The following is a 13,490-nucleotide window of genomic DNA, read 5'->3' on the forward strand; positions in this document are numbered from 1 at the left end:
ACCCAGGACTTGGGGGGAGGTCACATGACCAGCTCCCCGCTGACATGGGGGGGCCCGTCGGCGCACGGCGCACGCGCACACGCAGGCGCGCGAAGGAGGTGCGTATGCACGTACGCACGCGCGCACGCATGCAGGGAGGTGTTTAGCGGGACGGAGGAGAGGAAGGCGGGCTCCTGTCACGTGACCAGCGCGCCACGCCCCCCCCCCGACGGGGAGGCTATGGCGGCGGCAGGAGTAGAGGGGCAGGCGCCTCTGCTGAGTCCTGGGGATGGGGAAGAGGAGGATGACAGCAGGTAAGGGTTACTTCTTTCCCTCCCTGCCCGAGGCGAGGGGCCGTTCCATAGCGGTTTGGGATGGGAGGAACCTCAGAGCCCATCTAGCTCTAAGCCCCCTGCCATGGGCAGGGACACTTGCCACCAGATCACACTGCTCAGGGCTCCATCCAACCTGGCCTGGAACACCTCCAGGGATGCGGCAGCCACAGCCTCTCTGGGCAACCTGTGCCACTGCCTCGCCACCCTCAGCACAAGGAATTTCTTCCTAATGTCTAGTCTAAATCTTCCCCTTCCAATTTAAAGCTATTTCTCCTCATCCTGTCACTCTATGCCCTTGTTCCAAGTCCTTCCTTCTTTTCCTGTATCCCCTGTCAATAGTCAAAGCTGCTCTGAGGTCTCCTTGGAGCCTTCTCTTCTCCAGGCTGAACAACCCCAGCTCTCTCAGCCTGTCCCCATAGGAGAGGTTCTTCAGCCCTCGGATCATCTTTGTAGACTTCTATGGGTCCTTGACAGCTGCTCCATATCCTTCTAATATTGAGGATTCCAGAACTGCACACTGTGCTCTAGGTGGGGTCTCTCCAGAGTAGAGCAGATGAGCAGAATCCCCTCCTTTTCCTTGCTCCCCACGCTTCTTTGATGCAGCCCAGGTTACGGTTGGGTTTCTGGGTTTTGAGCGCACATTGCTGACTCATGTTGAGTTTCATCCCCCAGAACCCCAAGTCCTTCTCCATAGGGCTGCGCTCAATCACCCCAGCTTTTGTTGAAACTGCAGATTGCCCTGACCCAGGAGTAGGACCTTGCCTTTGGCATTGTTCAACCTCATGAGTTTTTTACTGTACCACTTCTCCAACTTGTCTAGATCCCTGTGGATGACATCCTGTCTTTCTGGTGTAACAACCTGTGTGATTCCTCACACTCCTTCCTGAGGCAGTGAGGGCACCGGGGAATCACTCCACCCTCCTTGACAGTCCCTAGAGCACCCGTCTGTGGGTGACAAGTCCCTTTCCACCTGTGTGGATGCTTTATCCTGCCAGGAAAGCCCAGGCTGGGAGCCATCAGGGGGGTTACAGACTGCACTGCCCCCTTAGCAGTCTGTTATCGAGGCTGGTGGCACCACTTCAGGTGACCCCTGCTTCCCTCTGACAACCAGCAAACACCCTCGCTTGGAAAGTGTCTGAATAGCATAAAAACTTGCTTCCGAAGAAGTACATGTGTCTGTGAACGTGCTTGTGGATTTTTGGAAAAATAACTTGCTGCTCACAAAGTTTGTAACTTCTGTTTTAAATTTTTTCTCATCCCTTGAAATCTTCAGCAATATCTTTTCATACTTCTTTTACACCACATAGTTATTTTTTAATGATGAAAATAGACTGACTGTGCCGTTTAGTCTAACCAATAGTTGTTGACTTTTTTATGTTTTAAAGTCACAGTTCTGAGAAGATGTCTTAAGTTCTGTGGTTTAATACCCACTTCTTCAAGCCTTTACATATTTGTGGTGCTCCAAAGTGTCTGTACAAAGAGATTGCAGAATTGAAGATCTATAGATAAAGGTCTCTTTGTGTAGCATCTGAATGCAATGATAATGTGATAGCATTTCTGTTAGTTTTTTGATTTGTCAGTCCAGTATTTTTCAGTGAAAAATTACCTTTCTTCTAAAATAAATTCTTTGTATTCTTTGCTCTGTGGAAGTCCATTCCTGCCTAACAATTTACACAATTGTGTTAAGAGGGTAGTGAGAAATGTTTTCAATGTTCTGTGAGGATGACTAGAAGAGAATCTGATAATGATTTCTTTCTCTCTTGCCTTCTGGTTCAAAAACAGGGATGATGTGGAAACACAAGAGCATTATAAGAGCAGGTGGCGATCCATCTGGATTATGTACCTTACGATGTTTCTCAGTAGTGTAGGTGAGTAAACACAGTTGAATTCCGATGTTACTTGCTTAATGAATATATTTGGGGTTGAAAACAAAAGGGTTTTCTAGATTTCAACTACGTAGCTCCTTTAATGTTCCTCTAAAAAAGGTGTGTTTTCTGGTTCTTCACAAGAGAAGAAAAGACTGGCAAATCAAACAGAAAGTTACATTTTAAAATATAAGATAAATAATACTCTGTTTTGACTCTAAATGATGTATTATTTAAATCTCTTTGGCTTGTGGCTTTGTAGTAGTTCCGGGTAAAAGGTAGTGGCAGAGTAAAGTTATTGCTCAGAACCAGACAAAGCAAAGGTCGCACTTTTATCATCCAAAGTGAAACTTCTAGGGAATGAAAGTAGAAATAATGCTGAGCTCATAAGAGGTGAGATCTTTATGGGAATGTTTGTTATGTGTGTCAAAATGTATGTGAGAGCAGGTGTTCTTCACTGGGATTTTGCCTCTCCACTGCAGAACAAATTACTGTTTCATTCCTAAATAACTGCCCCAGGAAATGAGAATTCTGATGATTTTTGACTTCTGGTTCTGTGGGCCTAGAAATGATCTTGAAAATCATAGAGTGCTTCAGTGATATTTTTTTTTTTTTTAATTTGATGAATTAGAATTTCTTTGCTAAATGCGTACAACTATGTCAGTGTATCAAGAAATTATTTGTTCTCTGGGAACCTTGCTGTTTTTCCATCGGGAGGAAAAAATCCCATTGCTTAGTGCATTAGTATTCTTTTCATAGGAGCTTTACTGTTTAGTGCATACGCATCTATAAAATCCCCTCTCAAAAATAGTTCCTCCCCTTAGAAGGAATTATCGGTCCTTAAAAAAAGTTTTTTCAGGTAACGGACTGATGCACAGTTTTTGACTGTAATACATTTAGGAACAAGAATAAACCTGTAATAACTGTTTCAGTAAAGCAAATTACTGATAAACATAGCAAATAAAGAAACTTCCATTATGTTTTTTATTGCAGGTTTCTCCATTGTAATTATGTCTGTATGGCCATATCTCCAAAAGGTTTGTAAATACGTGTGTTTTTTTTAATTGATAAGAACAGAAAACGCCTGCTCTGAAAGTATGTAATGCAAAACTCAGCTTTTTGTTTAGGAAAAGAAACAGTAAAAGGAAATGTGTGGTTAGAAAAGATTTTTCTAACATCCACTTAGGCAGCGTTCATTATTTCATAAAAAATCGATAGCGATCTCTTTATCCGAATGTATTGATAGTGTTAAAACATGATACAGAAGCCTTATCTGTATTTTGGAACAATACCAAGGAATGAGAAGTTTCAGAGAACTTTATGCCTGCGTCTAACAAGAATGCAACACAGAGGGAAAACAGGGAATTGCCTGTGTTCTTGAATAGTTTTTTTAGTTAGTTTGAGTTGTTTTCCATCTGTGTTGCATTCTTGTTGGAAGTGGCATAAAAGTTCTCTAAAACTGTAATCTGTGATAGGATTTTGCTGGTCCTGGAATTGGAGAAAGCAGCTTCAAATGCAAATGTGGGAGAACATATGCTGGGCAGGCTTCTAGGGGTATCATTAAAATTGAGGCTGGTGCTGAATTCCTGGAGAAGAAGAGGAAATGCATCAACAGCCTTGTTGCACAACAGATTGAGGCACGTCCAGAGGTGGCTTAAGAGATACTTTGCTCCTGGCATGTAACCTGCCTATTATACTGCTTAAGTGGCGTCTCTTGCCTGTAACATCAGCAGCCCTGTACTGAAGCTGTTTGAGTTTGCTGCAAGTGAGCCATTTCCAAGCTTCGAAGCAAAGCACATTTTATTGGTTTGGTGCCTTGCTGGAGACAGTTAGCCAAGATTTATTACCCCAGACAAAGTATTATGTGCAAACAACTGCTTCTGAAACCCAGAGTGGTCTATTTATATTCCAGTACCATGCAAACACACCAGCTTGTTTAATGGTAGCTTTGACGTGGCATTGCATAGCGCTGTATAATCCCAGAATTACAGCGCAGAGTCTTAGGCATTTCAGGAACTGATTGTAAAATCATTTTATTGATATTATAAAATACTCTAATTTTACAGTGTTTAGAGAGAGAGAGCAGCTGCGTACTGTTTAACTGACAGCGAAAGGCTGAACTCCAACATTCACTCATGGAATTGATGGGTTTGTTTCTGCAGATTGACCCGACAGCGGATGCGAGTTTCTTGGGTTGGATTATAGCTTCATATAGCATTGGCCAAATGGTTGCCTCTCCCCTGTTTGGCTTGTGGTCCAATTATAGGCCAAGGAGAGAGCCTCTTGTTGTTTCAACTGCTATTTCAGTAGCTGCTAATTGTCTTTATGCCTACGTCCACGCGCCTCACTCACACAACAAATACTACATGTTGACTGCACGTGCTCTAGTGGGATTCGGAGCAGGTAACCACAGCAGAATTTACATTTCTGATCTTGTGTGAGATAGTTAATGTGATACTTTAGTACCAGGTTTACCATTATATGAATGATAACTTATTACTTAACAAAGCAAAGAGTCACCCTATACTAGTTTAGAATAAAATTGTGTAATTGTGCAACAGTGTATAAATACATGGGAGAGTGCGGGTTTCGTTTTCTTGCGTAAAAAGGAAAAAAAACCTACTCTAAAATAAATGTAACTGGATAGCTTAAGAATATAACTTAGTATGTACATGAACACTTTTCTTGGTTTTGATTTTTAAGGAAATGTCGCTGTTGTTCGATCATATATTGCGGGTGCTACTTCTCTTACGGAAAGAACAAGTGCCATGGCCAATACCAGTGCGTGCCAAGCAGTTGGCTTCATATTAGGACCAGGTAAAGCATATCTTCTTTCCTCACTTCTCTGAATACTTTTTTAGGATTAAATTGGGCATTGGAAGTAAGAATCTTTAAGCAGCTTCAGAATTTGTAAGGCATAGTTTGTCAGTGGTATCAAAATTGAATAAATGGGATCCACTTATATGTACTTGTGTATGCCAATATAAATAAAATAATGTAGTACAAAAAAATTCTAATTATTTATAGGTAAAAACTATCTGGTTTTTATTGGCGGCTGCAGGAAAAACAAGTTCCGAGATGCTTTCTTGTACCTGTATCCATTACATAGTCTATGACCAATTGCACTTTATTTATGGAGAAGGGAGTTTAATGTTACAGTACTCGGGCAAACATTTCCAACTTTCACAAATGACTGAAAATGTTATATGTTTATTCTAGATGTGTTGTAATACTTTTTTAATGAGTCTCAAGATTTTCCTTAATGCATTTACGTTTTAAGTTTTTCAGACATGTTTTACGCTTATTGGAGAAGAAGGAGTAACATGGAAATTAATTCATCTTGAGCTGAACATGTATACAGCACCAGTTTTATTTGGAGCTCTGTTAGGAGTAATTAACATTATTCTCATCTTTGCCATATTCAGGTAATCAAGTCAAATAAGATACTCTAACTCATTTTAGCAGGTGGCTTGTAAGAAATAATATGCACTCAGAAGGAGGAGTAATGAACCTGAAATTTGGAGCGGTAAAACTATAAGCTGTTGTTTATTTTTTAGGGTTTCTACTTCCTTTAATATCTATCTGTTTCATTACTCATAAATTATTCATTGTGATGTTACAGCTGGAATATAAACTGATGAAAAATCATTAAGAGCTGTTAGATTATTAGCTTGGCCTTGATATATTTTCAGTGTTGATGGTTTCTGCCTATGTTTTTCCTATAAAGATAAATAAGGTTATCTTTTCTGTAGGGTTCTTGCTGTCTGTGTCTTTCTTTTGGGAATCTCAAGGGGGCATTTGTTTGCATTATCCCATTTGTGGCAGTGAGGGGATATGCTGTAATATTCTCCTGCTAGAGTGTTTCCTTTCTTGAACACAGTGGTGTTCACTACAGTCAAATGTAGACTACGCAAATGATGTTTAGAGGAGTTGGGAATAATTAGAATATAAGATTATGCCATTTAGAAATACTTGAATAGAAACTTGACTCGATAGTAGATCAGATAAATTTGTGTATTAATGAAAACAGTTTTAAATTTTTAGAGAGCATCGAGTGGATGACTTGGGACGGCAATGCAAAAGTGTCAATTCTGAAGGAGAAGGTATCTGTGTTTTCTTGAAAACTTACTCTGTGATGATAATTTTAAAGTACTCTGTTATTCCATTTAGAAGTATTGTAAAGTCTTATGGGTTGGGAACTCAAAATAGAAAACAGGCTACATCTCATTCTAACTGGTCTAGGAATTTCTTCATGTTGATGTTGTGTCCATAGTGCTGTCTGGTAGCAAACAAGGGGAAAAAATTGTATGGAACCTTCCAGATTTTCACCCTAGAACTGTTTTTTCCAAGCCACAGGGTTGAGTGAACGTGGGCATCAAAAAATCTTCCATAACTTCTACTCTGCAGTTGTAATTCCCTTCTGTTCTGTATCGTGCCGAGTAATACTGTCGTTGTGTATCAGTTCCCGCATACAGCATCTTATTAAAGGGTATGTGTTGCCTGAGTAAATTTGATCAGTGAGGCTGAAGGACAGTAATTGCCACAAACAGTGCAACAGCTTCTCTTCAACAGATGCAGCTGTTTTAAAATGCCATGAGTATTCTTTTCACTCAAAGAACAAAAAGTGTGTGTAAGATACTCCTAATCCTTTTTTTGAAATCTATGGAAGTCAGCAGTTTCAGTATCATGCTAGTTTTCTGTCTAAGAAGGGAGCTGTAGGCACATCCCACACGTGGATAGTGTGTCTGAAAACGCTGCGCCCAGTTTAGAGCAGCACAGGCTCCGTGGTGTGGAGATCTGACTGTTGTGTACTTCTGACCTCGCACGAGGAACAGACTGGGTTTGTTCCCTTGGAGAAGGCGCTGAAAGAAGTTTGCTTACTTTGCCATCACTCGGGTCTTGTCAGTCCCAGCGTTACAGTGGGACAGCAGAAGGTAGAAGCAATTTGGAGATCATTTTCCTTCATTGTCAGAGGAACTGAAATTCCATTTTGATGCAAAGCCATAATACTTAAGATTATCAAAGTATAACTGCCTTGCCACCTGCCAACCTGCCCATTAAATACTTAACAAAGCAAGGATACCATCACTATTTGTAATCTGTGGTTGTGTGAAAAAAAACTCAGTTTGCAGTTTAGATTATTCTTCTGTTTTGTTGCAGAAAACGATGTTGTGGATCAGGATGCAGAAGGAAACATTGACCACGTTGCTGTGGTAGCGCTGAATTTTCTTTTCTTTGTCATCTTGTTTGTGTTTGCTGTCTTTGAAACGTAAGTTTGTCTGCTTTCTCTCAAAACACCTAGGCATGGACCATAGGCTGGGTGTGCATGTAAAAGCTTTTCTGTCACCCTCATTTTCTTAACTATACTCTTCCGAAATAGACATCCAAACCCGCGTGCAATCAAGTTGATGTTTACTGAATTAAAGGTCAGCAGTAACTGAAAATGTGCAGCATATGCGGTCTGTGAAACATGAATGTAAAAGCTTCTGGATGCAAGGATATGGATGCAAACCCATATCCTGTTTAAAAAATAAAAGTAGCTTAACTTGGGCTACCTAAAATCTTCAGAGAAAACTTTCTTCAGCTGAGGACCTTGTTCTAGACATTCTATTCTAATTTTGTGTAGTTTTTAGTATGATTCTGATTAGCTCCAAAAGCTCCAGTTTCTTAGTAATAATTATTTCAGTAATGCTGAAAACAATTACTTGACAGTTAATGCAGTTGTGTTTTTAAATGCACTGTTACATGATTTTTTTACTTACAAGAGAGATGTTATTCACTGTTACTTACTTACAAGAGAGATGTTATTTCTGTATATAAGAAAACAAGTAAAACATAATGACAAGACCACAGACTGAAGTACACTTCCTGTTTTAATTCATAAAATACTTTGAGGATATACGATTTTTAAGTTTTTTGAGCTCTAATATAGCTAAAATTTCTTTAAACAAGATATCTCTGTCTTAATTGCATTATTTTTAGAAAACTGAGTTTGTAGAGACTGGTTGGTTGCTGAAACTGAAATGGTACTGAATGTTGATTATTTTTATACTTGCAGGGCCTATTTTTTTTTCCTCTCTTGTCACTATTGCTTTGCTTCAACTCATCCTCTTCTCATGAAATAGATTAACGATGCTTCAGAGTACAGCTGGTGTAATGCACTTGTGAATTTTGTCTAGAGGATTTATTTTTAGTAAATGGTGTGTAACAGAGTTAGTTTATAACCAGACTGTTTTTTCCTGATGTATCTCTCAGGAGGAAAGGCTTCTATACCCCTGTGTTTGCTGTCTGGGACAATGTATATATGGAAACAGCTGTATAGAGGAAGCTGGGTTTTAATTAATGTCATTTTGTTCTCTCACTTTAGTATAGCTACCCCATTGACGATGGATATGTATTCCTGGACCAGGAAAGAAGCTGTTTTTTATAATGGAGTAATCCTGAGTGTAGTTGGCGTTGAATCAGTTATTGTTTTCATGGTGGTTAAAATACTGTCTAAAAGGTAAGCATTTGAAGTTGTCACTCACATGAGCTAAGGGTGAGAAGCTTTATGGTGTGGCCTATGCTATTTTACTTAAATCTATTACTTGTTAATGAATTTGGGTTTACTGTGACAACTGTCACATACTTGCAGTTGTGACAGAGCCATGATGCCACTGTTCTCTACTCCGTTAACCCAACCCCCTTCCTCGTCTGTCTTCTACACTTGAATCATGAGAGAAAAACAGGTTTTAAGTTACTGTGATTTCACAATGTTTGTTGCAGGCATTTGGGTCAGGCATCTTTTCACCAAACTAATGGACTGCATGATCAACAGCTACATAAATTTTACTTTAACGAAATGATATGTTTAATTGTTACGTCATTTGTTACGTTTGATAGGACTGGTGAGCGTGCCATACTCCATGGAGGTTTACTGATTGTCTTGGTTGGATTCTTTATCTTACTGCCTTGGGGGAAAAAACTACCCAATATCCAGTGGCAAGGTATAACTCAAGATGCATGTATCATCGTAATGCTTTTCTCAAAGCTTTCTGTCGTATTTTTTCCTTAACGGTGCACATAACTTGTTTTTACAGAAATAAAGAACAACTCCATTCCCAGAACAACTTCCATTGAAACGTTGGTGCCTTTCTGGAGTCTGCAAGCCGTGCAGCTTCCATCCAACCAGACAGAACCCGTAGGCTGCCCCATCACGCAGTCCTGGTGCCAGAATACTCCCATGATCTACCTGGCCCAGTACCTCAGCTCTGATGTGCTAATTGGATTGGGCTATCCCGTTTGTAATGTCATGTCCTACACTTTATACTCCAAAATCCTAGGACCAAAGCCACAGGTAAGCATAATGCCTAAATGGTTTATTTCATTTGCTGTCCAGGATTTGCACCCTCTTTATTGGAATGAGGGATTTAGCTAAAATTCCTTTGGTCACCAACCACTTTAGTACGTTTCAACTGGGGCAGAAGTTTCAAGGAACTCTAATCTTTTCTAAAATCCAAGGCAAATCCCTAGAGGAATTGGGAAGCAAGGCTTGTGCTACTTGTTTAGGGCAAATCTTAAAGCTGTGAAAATTTCTGTACAACTCAATCCAAAGCTTGTGGTTTTCACAGCTGTCCTGGAAGAGTCATTTTTGCAACATCCAATTATATATTTGGAATTTCAGTGCAGAATAATGTTCTTCTCCCCAAGTACATTATATGGGTATAGACTGGAGAGGGGGCAGATTTAGACTAGACATGAGGAGGAATTTCTTCACACAGGGTGGTGAGGCCCTGGCACAGGTTGCCCAGGGAAGTGGCCGCTGCCCCATCGCTGGAGGTGTTCCAGGCCAGGTTGGATGGGGCCTTGGGCAGCCTGATCTGTTGGGAGGTGTCCCTGCCCATGGCAGGGGGGTTGGAACTGGATGATCTTTAAGGTCCCTTCCAGCATAAACCATCCTATGATTCTATATAAAGACACAAATGCTGTGATACGTTATTGTCATTACTGACATTTTACAGTAGTGAAACACAAAGCAAGCTGATACTACTGCTTAACCAAGAATTTTTTCTCCTTTTTCTTCACTTATCTCATCTTTTCCATGTTATATTTTACTGTAAGGGACTCAGTGTTTGGAGCCAGAATGCAGTTTTACTGCAAAGCTATATAAAATGTAGCTCAGTGGAGCCTTCAAATTAATGCTTAGAGGAGCGGAGTTCTCTTGGAAACAAGATCAGGATCTTAACGAGTTACGAAAGATAAGAAATTGCTTAAACACTTCCGAATTTTCTAATTAGGGCAGTTGGTGGCAATTATTGCCAAGCCAAATTCCTGTATTGCTAACTTAAGCTCTTGATCCTTTTCAGGGTGTCTACATGGGATGGTTAACTGCCTCGGGAAGCGGAGCACGAATACTTGGGCCTGTTTTTGTGAGCCAAGTGTACACTCACCTAGGACCACGCTGGGCATTTAGCTTAATCTGTGGAGTAGTTGTACTCTCTCTTCTAGTCTTGGAGATAGTATACAAGAGACTTATTGCATTTTCTGTCAGATACGGAAGGATGCAAGAAGAGAATTGTTAAATATGCATTTTTAAAAAGCAAAACCAACCAGAAATAATTCTTTATTACTACTTTTTAATGAGAAGTACCTAACCGCTGACCTTGTTGGCTGTGTGCTAGGAACTGTGCACCTGTACTTATTACGCATTGACAGAAGACGTAACTTGGTTGAATCCTAACACCCAGCTACACCTGCTGCGATAGTTCTGCTGTGTTCTGCTTTTCCAGCAGCAGAGGAGGGATGCGGATCAGTAGGACGACACTTCTGAAGTGTATACAGTGTAATTGGTGCACCCGTGTACTGAACGCGGCTGGAAAGGTCACAGGTTATGCGCATCCTTTCCAGAGAGAAGTGAAAGAAACATTGTCTTGATTCTGTGAATCAGGATTAATAACTTCTGTAACTATGAGATTAGTTGAGCTGCGTGCACTTTGTATGGAAACATCACTAGGGAAGTGACCCTTCTGATGGTGTTTGCTACCTGTAAGCACTGGTTAATGCAAAACCTCTCCTTTTGGAAACTGCCATGTATCAGCATGTCTCCAGGATTCCAAATGAAAGGTGATGGTCTTACAAGTCTTATGAGGAGTGGCTAAGGGAACTGTGGTTGTTTAGCCTGGAGAAGAAGAGGCTGAGGGGAGATGTTATCACTGTCTAGGACTACCTGAAAGGCGGTTGTAGCGAGGTGGGTGTGGGCCTCTTCACCCAAGAGACAGGTGATGGGATGAGAGGGTGATTGAGTCACCGTCCCTGGAGGGGTTTAAATGACAGGCAGATGAGGTGCTTAGGCACATGGTTTACTAGTGGACAGGTACGGGTGGGCTTTTGATGATCTTGAAGGCCCTTTTCCAACCTAGTGATTCTATGATCACTACAGAAGTGACCCTTCTGATGTTTGATACCTGTAAGCTCTAGTTAATACAAAATATCTCCCTTTAGAAACTGTCACGTATCGCACATCTCCAGGATTCCAAATGAAAGGTGACAGCTGCAAAGGAAGGCAGGCGCCTGCTTCACAGGCAGTTTCTGTGGGATTGGGGTATTTAAGCTGTTTAAGAGGCATTGAAAATCGCAGCCTCTGGCCATTAATTGAACTACAGTGAACTATAGGTGGAATTTTCCTTCTACTGTTTGCTGAATGCCTTTTTGTAGCAATAGAGAACCTGCACAGAGTGGGATTATGCACTGTGTTTTGTAACTTTATTACAAGGAGGAAATACTAAGCAAGATTGTTTATACTCTCGCTGTCATTGGTGAGAATGACTGCACTGTGCCCAGAAGCCAGCTTTGATGCCAATTAAGTAAAAAGGAGGAAACTGGCTCCTCGGGGTGTTAACTGTTCTTTGTAGACTTACTTTTTCTGATAACGTGGTACAAGATTCTACAATATTTGAATCATTTGGTATTTATTGTAAGAAATGAAATAATAGTTTTTCATCAGAATGGGGCGTAAGCTTGTCTATATGGGTTTGGTTTATCTGTTTCTATCTGGAAGAACTCCAGTATTGGAGTTGTAGCTGCTGCTTAACATGTTTAATATTTGATGCTTCTTGAATTTATTAAATGTAATTAAGTATTCTAATGTAATGAATTGTTCAAACACTACAAGACTACTGAATAAAATTACTTATTTTTTCAATACTGACTGAAGGGAATACAAAAGCTTTTTTCTCTCTTGAGCTTTCCAGCTGCAGAGTCACAAAACATTATGAGGAAGGACTTTGCTTTTATAGGGATTTCATTTATATGCTAATTCCTAATAAACAGTACCAGAAATCCCCTGGTTTGGTGGTGAAAACAGACTGCAGAATGACGTGCTTAGTTACAGCAATCAAAAGTTACTTCAGTCATGAGAAATTTGTGTTACTTTAGATGTGAGAAAAGCAAGATTAGAAATGGCTAATGGGATTCAGTGTTGTACGACTCTGTGCTTGAAGTATCCCTGTTGTGGGGTTTTGTTCTTGTTTATAAGACTGATTCTTTTTTTTAAACCACTTTGTTTTGGTTGCCTTAAAATCTCTGTTGAGCCTGCAGCAGCAGTAGAGTCCTTCACCAAAGTATCTCACTCTCACAAGCAGCCCAGATGCTCATTGTTTCTACCAAGGCTTTGATAAGTTGACACTTTCCTGTTTCCAACATTTTTGCCTTAGGGAATAAATACCTTTAAGATGAATTGTTGGTGCTTTTTTTTTTTTTTTTTTTATATAATCAGCTAGGGGAAGTACTTAAATTTACAGGGAGGACCCAGGACCCACCCCTCACCTTCCAGACTGGGCTGCAACACTTATTCTTCAGGTTAGCCAACTTCTGACTTGCAAGTGAGAAAACATTTGGGCACCTGGAGGGGTTCTTTTAGTTGTGACTTGAAAGGTTTAAGAATAAAACTAGATTCAAGTCTCTTCTTCTGCAGTGAAGAGTGGAAGGATGTAGAATATCCCTACAAAAGGCCAGGCCCTGCACATGAATGCATTTATGTAATGATTCAGAATAAGAAAGCAAGGTTTGAAGCTCTTTGGCCATGAGAGTCAGTTTTGGTTTCATACATCAGCTGCGTTTTCAATAAACTATGGCTTGCTTGTTCTGCAGCAATGAGAAAGTGACAACCTAGAACAGGTTCTTGTATTTGTTTTTCCTTTTCATCCTGGTCAGCAACACAAGGTAACTGTCCTTACCTCACAGGGCTCATTACACACAGATTGTTCTTTCTAAGCATCATTCCTCTCTCCCTCCCATGTTTACCTCTTATGCTTTCTCCAGCTGTGGGTAAGGT

The 13,490-nt window shown here is 40.4% G+C and overlaps 1 protein-coding gene across 1 annotated transcript; it reads left to right on the forward strand.

The window, feature by feature from the left end:
• The first annotated feature begins 145 nt into the window (after positions 1–145).
• Positions 146–12,853, forward strand: MFSD8 (major facilitator superfamily domain containing 8). The gene is made up of 12 exons (XM_009566191.2): positions 146–293; positions 2,097–2,182; positions 3,173–3,216; positions 4,342–4,582; positions 4,883–4,996; positions 5,460–5,604; positions 6,224–6,282; positions 7,340–7,448; positions 8,547–8,681; positions 9,062–9,165; positions 9,259–9,515; positions 10,525–12,853. Exons 1-12 carry the CDS (start codon positions 220–222, stop codon positions 10,738–10,740), a joined length of 1,584 nt encoding a protein of 527 aa, XP_009564486.2. The 5' UTR covers positions 146–219; the 3' UTR covers positions 10,741–12,853.
• The last annotated feature ends 637 nt before the right edge of the window (positions 12,854–13,490 follow it).

The sequence above is a fragment of the Cuculus canorus genome, chromosome 4 (genome assembly GCF_017976375.1).
Source record: "Cuculus canorus isolate bCucCan1 chromosome 4, bCucCan1.pri, whole genome shotgun sequence".
Lineage (NCBI taxonomy): Eukaryota > Metazoa > Chordata > Aves > Cuculiformes > Cuculidae > Cuculus > Cuculus canorus.